This window comes from Odontomachus brunneus, unplaced genomic scaffold, assembly GCF_010583005.1.
Source record: "Odontomachus brunneus isolate Ranch 3 - 2012 unplaced genomic scaffold, Obru_v1 Obru_scaffold_011, whole genome shotgun sequence".
Lineage (NCBI taxonomy): Eukaryota > Metazoa > Arthropoda > Insecta > Hymenoptera > Formicidae > Odontomachus > Odontomachus brunneus.
In genome coordinates this window covers 3,353,247-3,363,156 of record NW_022639461.1, presented here as the reverse complement: position 1 = coordinate 3,363,156, position 9,910 = coordinate 3,353,247, and the positions used below count along the sequence as shown (strand labels likewise).

At 43.2% G+C, this 9,910-nt stretch overlaps 1 protein-coding gene across 5 annotated transcripts in view; it reads right to left on the bottom strand.

Moving 5' to 3' along the window:
- Positions 1-1,036: 1,036 nt before the first annotated feature.
- LOC116840732 (protein lines) overlaps positions 1,037-9,910 on the bottom strand; it is a 119,892-nt gene continuing 111,018 nt past the window's right edge. The window contains exons 1-2 of one of the 5 annotated variants that reach the window (XM_032807838.1): positions 7,171-7,627; positions 1,037-5,639 (exon numbers count right to left, since the gene is read on the bottom strand). In XM_032807838.1, coding sequence (XP_032663729.1) covers positions 3,725-5,506 — 1,782 coding nt within the window. In that variant the 5' untranslated portion in view covers positions 5,507-5,639; positions 7,171-7,627 and the 3' untranslated portion in view covers positions 1,037-3,724. The other 4 variants (XM_032807841.1, XM_032807839.1, XM_032807837.1 and 1 more) reach the window with 4 other exon arrangements.

The following is a 9,910-nucleotide window of genomic DNA, read 5'->3' as shown; positions in this document are numbered from 1 at the left end:
GAGAGAGAGAGAGAGAGAGAGAGAGAGAGACGGCGTGCGAGAGAATGAGAGAGAATCGCTACTTTTCACTATAGAACGTTTCAAGGCTTCTGGTTAGTAGAAAGATCCGTGTGTCAATGGCCTGATTGTATTTGCCATTACACCCGATATATATACGCGCGCGCGTGCTGTTTATCTGTATCACACGACACACTTATTACATCCGCAAGTATTTCAGTTTCCCTTTTTAGATCGTTTCATATGACCGACCGGTGCGGGAAGACTTCGTTTTAATGAAATCTCATGAGAAGACAGAGAGAGACACACACATACATACACACACACACACACACGCACCCAGTCACACGCTGAAATCCTTTCCCGTAGTGGTGAGTTGATGTCGCTTGCAAATTCATTTCCTATTAGAAGAAGGGGAACAGAGGAAGGAGCTGGCTTGATGTAAGCGTGCAATAATGTTGAGTAACACCGATAGGTATAGTCGAAACAATAAGTATATATGCGTAGTGATGCGAGATGCGAGGTGACCGCCGTGATATCGTATATGCTCTTTTGCGTAACGCGGCGAGCGTTCAACGAAACTATCTGCAAATCGCGTTTTCCCTTTGTCTTTCTTTTTTCCGCGTAAAGAGCGAGTTAATCGATGTTTTACGTTGTAAAAACATCGAGCGTGATGCTTTTCTTTCGAGTGCAAATTATACGTGTTTCCAAACATACGTCGAAACTGAACGATCCTCGTTTAATGAGCTACGATAAATTCGTCTGAATGCGCATAGACGCTAATGATGATTGTGACGATGTCGATGTTGATAATAATGATGATGATGACTACGGCAGCCTGTTGTATATTTTCGCAATGAAAACGAAGCTGTCTCTTTTAACGATGTTCGTGACGTTTTAATTCCTCTCATGCCTCACATATGTTGTTACGAGACTACGACGAAAATCGCTTGAATCGCTTTTACCACTGTTGCGACCGATCGAACATTTTTTTTCTTTCATTTAAGATAACGTGTACAGAAAGAAAGAATGCTTTGTTGTGTGCCACGGATGATTAGCGGTTTATTATTGATAACGCAACAACATGTGTAGCAACGGCTAAATACGGAAAAGAAGAAGCAAAGAGAGAGAGAGAGAGGTAGGACGGGGGAGGAAGGGAGATAGAGATAAAATGCGACAAAAATGGTCCACACATGTACCACACACTGTTGAACGTGATACTAACAATGGGCTATGTAACTTAGATTCTGTTGTTGATTTAGTGGAGCTTGTTGAACTAACTTTTGCAGGGCAGTTACAGAGCAGTGGACATTTGCTGTTTCGCAAAGAGCAAAACTTTACAGAGATATGTACAGTTTCGTGTAGTTTCGTACGTCAGTGTAAAATACGCGATGATAGTTTTACCGATTTGGGGCAGAGAAACACATTTCGAATGAAATGAACGCAAATAAAAAGATTAATTTATAAAAAAGAAAAAGATAAAAAAAAAGCTTAATATGCAATATACGATATCGCTAAGTTTTCGTGTTAAATGGGAAAATGATGCTGTGAAATAGTGATTTATTGAGAATATATTTATACATACATATATATATATATATATATATGTGTGTGTATATATATATTCATGCATACACATATGTGTGTGTATATATATACATATAATGATTTAATACACAAATATAAATATTTAGTAAAAAGGGATTGTGTTTTAAAATTGCCCTGCTCGACGCAAAATTTCTCGATCGGACGTTTGAACAATTAGAGCTACATTTGCGAAAATTTAAATAGAGAGTAATGTAATTTTATATAAAAACAAGAGAGACACAAAACACAAAAATGAAAAGGCTAACGTTTACGGACTCAATTGTATCGGTCTCTCGAGATTCGAACGGTTTGTCCCAACAACACAGCGCGCGTTACGTCGCTCTAATCAATGTAACAAACATCGTAGCGACCAATCTTTTGGGACATCACAGACAATCTACCGGGCTATATAATCGTAAGTCTCGATAATGACAAATGTATTCGACTTGTATGTTGAGAGGGAAGGAAGGAGAGAGAGGAGGCGATAATAAATATTTGATTGGAAAAGAAAAAGAGAATAATCTTTGTCTCGACAGTCGATTGATATAGAGGAATTTCTCTTCCTACGAAACTACGTGAAACCTACTTCAAACGATGTCATGACTTCCGATAGAAAATATAATCTTCGATCAGGGAAAGATTGAATTAAACGACACCACAATTATAAAAGTAAAAATTGAGAATTTTCGTGCGTTACATGAGTACTTACAGGAATGGAAATCTTATCTGCGTACGCCACGCATTAATTAATCGTTGTTAATATTGCTATTTACAAATATAGGTTTTTATCAGAGATATCTCGAGACGGTTGCGAATAACGTCGTTTTTGTTTCCCTCTTTTTTTATCCATCCGGAAGCAGTGCTAATATCGTGAAAGATTACAGTTCTCGTTTGTGTAGTTTAATAATGAAACGCTAACGAAGAGAGTACATCACGTAGTATTGTCGCCGTATGTTAGCGACTGTTGAAAATTGTCTTGAGAATTGAGCAAATTTATGAAACTATAAAATTCACGCTTTTACACATAAAAGTTGCACAAAATCCGATCTGGCTTCCAAAATTTTCTACGCGTCGCAGTTTATTTATTGTATTTACGCAATATCTAATCATGGATAAACAACACAGAAAGTTCTTTTCTATTGTTGCTTTTCCGTGTCTTTCAAAAGTAATTTTAAAAGAAAAGACGATGAAACCCAGCGATCCAGCAAACGTGTGCTGCAAGATGTATCAAATAGCCGGCCTTGTAAACTGATTCTTCTTTTTTGTTTACGTTTTATGTACACGATTCGCAAAAATGTGGAAATACAAACAAGATTCCATTTACAAAGATATTCTACTCTCGATTGGCAAATTGTACATATATAGTCTGAAGTATACACATAAATACTATCCTAGTGGTATACAACATTATGATGTATTTTTCCCAATGGTGCTTTGGCAAAAGCGTACTTTTATTAGCACCACACGAATGCAGTTTAGATTTCGGGGTGACATAATGGCGACTGGCGAATTTCGCCCGGCCTTATATATACAGTCTCTTGCATAAAGTCCGCGACACTTTTTAACGGGACTGGTTCTCTGTTTGAGAATCTCTGACTGTCAAATTTTTAGATACGAGGTGTACAAAAGTAATTTATAGTTGGAAGTGTCAATATCGTATTGTATGAGCTTGTTCAAAACAAGTGTCGCAATCTTTACGCAGACGACTGTGCTGGTCCGATTCGTAATCGTCGACAATACGGGACAATTACGAGACTGAAAACCAGTGCATTCGCTAACAGAGGACGAAGGGTGCGCAGTGCCCCGTCGCAATTCCAACTACGTTTGCGAAATTTCGCTAGAACTAATAAATAAGAAACGCGCTCGATCGCGCTCTTCCTAAGCCTCGCTCTTAGTTAGCTACAAAGTGCTACGAAGACAGCGTTAGTTCAGTCGCTTGTACGCGGAAAACGCGGAGATGCGGCGATCTGTACAGCTTCGCGATATTTTACAGATGACGGCGAAGACGGCGAGAACGATCCTAGCTACTGTATAGGACGGAAAGAGAGAGAAAGAATACTCTTGTCCATACGATCTGTACACGCTGACCTGACACGTGACTCCCCGCTCTGCCTCCTGTTATCTTACACCACCGACACACTCAATTGTCCGCGTTACCCTCGTAAAAGGACTCGCATTTGTCGAGCAGACGCAGAACCGGATTAATATTGTACGGGAACAGTGCCTTAGACACCAGTCGATTGATGGCCATTCGCAGTCTCGTCAGTACTGTCATAATGTCTGGCAATTCGCGACCGCAACACGACACGAACTCGAGCCAGTTGCGTCGGATGTATTTGAGGAATCGTAGTAGGTACAGCAGGAAGCAGGTCTCGTTGCTGACGAGCAGGTCCAACAACACATCCGGATCCTGCGACACGGCGTTTACGAATTGGACGAACGTGAGCGTTGGACTCAGCATATGGCCGAGATCGTTCTGCGGCGGGCCGCGATAGAAGAGGCCCACAGCGACGTCCAAGCAGCACACCATACCCTCGATGAGAAAGTCGTCCTGATCATGAAACATCTGCACGACCCACTGCGACAGCGGCATCTCCGGATGGAACGGCATCAGCGCCTTGACGCATTGGTCCAGCTGGCGCAAAACTTCGCGGATGCTTCTCTCGATCACCGCCATGTCCGCATCCAAGTCCTCAGCCTCGGAGCCCAGAGACGAGTCGCTGGTATCGCTGCGTGTCTCCCGTACAGTCACGGCGACGCTCTTGAGTACCAGCAGCACCATCTTCTGCAGCAGTGGACGGTCACCTTCGCCGGTACCCCCGCCGAATCGGCCAGAGCCGTGACGGTACGGCATCGCGTCGAGCAATCTCCAATCCTTAACCGCACGTACGATCAGATGCGCCAGAGAACACGGCTCGTCCGGCAACACATCCTGCAGCGCGAGAGTGCTACCGTAGCATAACACCTCATTGAACAGACTGAGTAGGTGTCGCCAAATGACGCTAGGAACGTTCGCGTTCAGTAGCATCACGAGGTTGTCCAATTGCGAGTAGAAGAGCTTGGTGTCGATGACTGACAGATTGGCCTTCACGGAGATCACGGTTTCCCACAGATGCAGGAACGTGATCACAACAGATTCGTGCTGTGGCGTATATGCGTTGAGGATGGCCTCGAACTTGGACACCAGGATGATCCACTTGGACTCGAGCGCCTTCACGCACATTGCCTTGATCGCGGTGCTGTCGAAACTTTCGGAATCGGAGATTACGACGGTGTTGCAGCCGGGCGGCGGTGTAGACGCGTCCGCGTCTTCCAACGGGTGTATACTGCAGTCTTTGTGCTCGACCACCCTTTTCACCACGTCTAGGATGAACAGCATCTGGCCAGGCGAGTGCGTATTCACCAAGGACTGCGTGAGCTTCTCCAACCACGGCTGCACGTTGTCCTTCGTGACGATGAAGAACGACGCGAGCACTCGGCTCGCGGCGAACGACACGAACTTGTCGGTTGTGTAGGAGAGATCGATTATCTGATCGATCACGCCATGTTCGTTGCGCGCCAACGCTTTACACGTGTCCAACACTCGCTTGCATATCAGGCCTCTCACGTTCTGCTTGATCGCCAGGTCGAACAGCAGCTGCAACGCGCTCAGAAACTTGAGGGTCTGCTCGTTGCTCCACTCGGACAGGACGAAATAGCGGAAGCTACCGTCAGCTGCCTCCACGGTCGTACTGGTAAACGGCTTGCGCAGGCTGCTCTCCGACACATTGCACAGGCATTGCGCGAGCAGGCTGTTCTGCAGTTCCTCGATATCGGCAAGCGCGTTCTTGGAATCCTCGCTACCGTCGACACGCTGTTTCTTCTTAACCGGCTCCTCCATTGTATCGATAGGAGGACAATGATAACAGCGTGGAAGCACCATTAACTCCTGTCAAGTTATCTCTCTCGCAAGAATGCCACTGCTGCAGAGAGACAAGTGTCCAAGGTGTAATAAGTTAGTCGCATTCTGTGTCAGCCCATTGCAGCCTGCTGATGTGTAGGTCCATTGGAAATATCTGTAGCGAGAAAAACAGAATTAATATCAACATTTGCACTGTATTGTGTCATTAGCGAGAAGGCATAGACGAAATGGCTCATCGCTGACTTACTGTTGGCACATTTCCAGCAGTGATATTGCATTATTACTCTAAAAATTATTTAAATAATTCTATATATCTATACTAATTTCCTCCTGTCATACATCATGTTGATATTTTAGTTCTATAGATATACTGTATGGGTTTGTAATTATTATGAACAGTCCTAGGATAGACCAAAGTGATCGCTTGGATATGATTGGTTACCTATATAACACTCTTATCACACATTATCCTGTAAATATTTAAGTATATACTAAGAATTATATGTTCAATTCTCATTCGTATTTTTGAGCCTTTTGATTTTATATCAGATTAATATCAATATCTGTGTTGAATTGTGTGTCACTAGTAAGAAAGATATGAACAAAATGACTAATCGCTGATCTATCATTAACACTTTCAATAACAATTCATTATTAGAAGGTTATTTAAACACACACACACAATTCTATATATATTTATATAATTTTCCTTTTTTCATATATCATGTCGCTGCTTCAGATGTATAGATATTGTGTTGTGTGTGTTTGTGTTAATTGAGAATAGTCCAAACTAGATCAAAGTAATCGGTTGGATACGATTTGGTTGCCTACAAAACACTCATATCACATATTTTCCTGCAAATATTCATATATACACTAAGAATACACAAAAACTGCACATACAGTTCTTATTTGTGTTTTTGAGCCTTTCGATTGTATAACTGCGTCATTTCAATTCTTTTGATACCATTAACCCAACAGAGTATGCTAAACAGTGGCTGCACGTAACACTAGTAGTCGGGTAACCAACGGCGAAATTTACGGAATTGCGCGTATCTGTTGGTCGTACAGATGTATTTTTGCAAGTACCAAGCCTCTCGATGTCCTCAGCGCGACGAAATACGGTAAAATGTGACTGTACGTAACACCAGTAGTCGGATAACCAAAGGCGAAACTTACAGCATGAAATTCCTATTGCGCTTTTTTCGTGGACTATAAAACGGGGACGGACTCCTGGCTGCGGTACACTATGTATCCAAATAAATAGACGCGCGTACACTGGTTCACGTGTGCTTATCCGTCCCGGAATACGGACGTGTACTCAGATCATCCTTTGGGCGAACCTCGAGGCGATCCTCGGTAGCGACGGCGTCGTCGTCGTACACACTTCGCCCGGGGACGAAAATCACCGCTCAACACGGGCACCTGGACACAATCCGCGCGTGTAGACGACCCGAGCACGACGCGCTGCTGATCGCCGCGCGATCCGCGAGCACGCGATCGCGACGGAGAACGAGCGTATCGCGCGACGAGCGTTGTCGGCGGCGGCGTACACGATCCGGATTTCAGCGTGGGGGGCACGTCGACGAGACGGATCCACGCCGTGCGATATTCGCGACGTCCCCGTCGCGCACGCACGGCCGTGGAGCGGGACGAGACGAGTGGGCGATACGTATGCGACGTACCTCGTTTCGTCGTGCCGCCGACGAGAATTCTCTTGACTAGGAAGTGACAGAGCAGCGCTCGCACGGCAGCCACGCTCTGTTGCCACGTATACCCGGTGCTACCGACGAAAAATACGGGAGCGTGTCTCGTCTCGGGTCGGCGTGGGCGGCCAGCGGCCGAGGTACGCACCGTGTCCAATGTCGGGCGGCGAGACGTCAAGACGGCGGCCGCGGCGCACGGCTTTCCGGGCGTTTAGCGTGCATTTTCGGCCGAGCATCGTGCGGAGCCGCGTAACACGGTAGCTGCCCGTCGCGCATTCCATAACGCACTGAGCGCCCCAACGCGGGGGTCCCGCGCGAGCAATTGCGCGCGGACGCGGCCGCCGGCCGGCGAAATATTCCGCCGGTGCCTAATCCGCCGTTATCACGAATAAAAGTCGGCCGGATCGAAAAGCCGTGCGATAAATACGCGCGCTATCATCGGCAACTCAGCATCGATCGTGGCGCCCCGCCGCGGTGGCAAGCGCCAGCGAACGCGCGGCGCACGATTTCTCAGTATTTCGCTAAATATGCGCGGATCGGAAAATTACTTGTTACGATCTCTCGTACGGACAAAGGATGAAAGGCACCGTCTCGTGATTAGCAAATGCGAATTTGTTGCAAGCATTTGCGGGTGCTTTGATATTTCGGTCGTTTCTGTTGTAACGTCGGGATTACATACCTGACACCCTTCCAACGCACACATACATACACTCACACACGTATCACATGCGCCGCGCGTACACACACATGACACTATATCACATATCGTGGAATCGTGGCGATATCTTCTACATGTCTAAGGCCAGTATTCATAGAGTCTGTTTTCTATTGCTGCACTGCTGAACTAGTGCAATAAGTTAGAATGAGAAAATATATGCTTGTCTCACTTTAACTTATTGCACCAGTTCAGTAGTGCAGCAACAGAAAACAGATCTATATAGTCAAGGGGTCGATTGTGTATCTTGAAAATTACAAAAGTGAGTAAATTTACTAGGCATTAACCAATGAAGTTATAAATATTCTAGTAAATTTGCTCACTTTTGTCATTTTCATTCCGTTTTAAGGTACACAATCGACTCCCTATTCTTGAAATTTTTGCGTATACGTAATTTTCATTGCGCAGCTATTTTATAGTATGATTAAACCTGCGCAGTAAAACTTACGTATATGCAACTATTTCAAGAATAACCCTTATAGAAATATACTAAGAATCATTGATAATTACTTATTTTTAGTATTAAAAATACTGGATAATAAGTAATTATCAATGATTCTTAGTATGATATTTCTATAAGGGAAGAGCTCAAAGCTGGGATTCTATAACTCGTTATTGGAGTTAACGACAGTTTCATTATCGTTGCGCAGCTTTTCTACGGTATACAAAAGTTGCGCAACGATAACGAAATTGTCGTTAACTCCAATAACAAATTACAGAATAGGACTACGGTCTTATATTTAAGACCGTCTTAAGTTCATCTTCAGATACTATGCGGATCCTTTCATTGGCTATGGAGTATTTAAAAGTGAAATTAAAACAGTTTTAAATATAAAACTTGACTACCGGCCTAAAATAACGAGAAATGCTTATATTTCAACACTGGAAAGGCACGTTTTGCGATCATAAAGACGTCTTTTTTTTCTTTTTCATTATGCAAGTGACTACAGAACTTCCGAGTTTCCAATTTATCAATACTTGTTGATGTAATTCTGATACAGACGTGTGTCAAATCATTTCCCACATAGCATAAGATTTAAAAGATATCCCAAAGACATCCAGAGGATTGCTAAATGTCCGCATAAGTCCTCGGAATATCCTAAAAATATTTCGAGGACTTCTAAATATCCACACAAGTTCCCAAGATATCTTTTCAAGATCTGATGCTATGAAAGTTATATAGTTAGCAACGCGCGAAGTATTGAGTTCTTCTTGGGTTGAGATTCCGCACGGATGAGTTACGAATAACAAGAACGCTAGACACATGGGCTGATTTTTGGCGATCGTTTGGTATATGTACCAAAGTGTACCAGAACGTTTTAGCGTGTTTGGTAACTTGTGGTAGAGGCGTGGCTAACCGTTTTGATATCTACCTGGTTCATACCATGCTATATCAAGCTACGAAGTAGGGCTGCGTTCGAAAACATCACTTGAGTACTCTCCCTCTTTTTTTATCTCACTCTTGTATTTCGCTTACTCCAATGCAACGGGTACACTTGGGTAACGTTTCCAAACGCAGCCTAGAATACTGTCAGGTAAGTTGCAAATGCGCGCTAAATATGACATGAGGAAATATGTTTTACATTTATTCATATTCAATTTATCCTATCCTTGATATTTTATTCACATTTGAGCATATTGGGGCTACTAATTTTGGACGTTTATAGACTTAAATTGTACATTTATAGATTTAACATTAAAATTGAATTTCATTGAAATTAATTGAAATATTGGACCAAAGTAAATATCTGCAATTAAATTAAAATTATAATTTATAATAGTAAATTATTCATGTTATCGGGTCATAGTTACTTACTTTTTGCATTTCCTGTTGTTGCATTATCACTTGCAATAAATGTTGAAACGTTAAACGTTTCATCCTAAAATGGAGAAAAAAAATCGGCTTCGGTATACAAATCACACCCACATCTCTGAATATAATTCAGGACGACTATGATGTTGTCTTTCCTTTAATATGCATATTACTTTTCTTCTTTTTACACA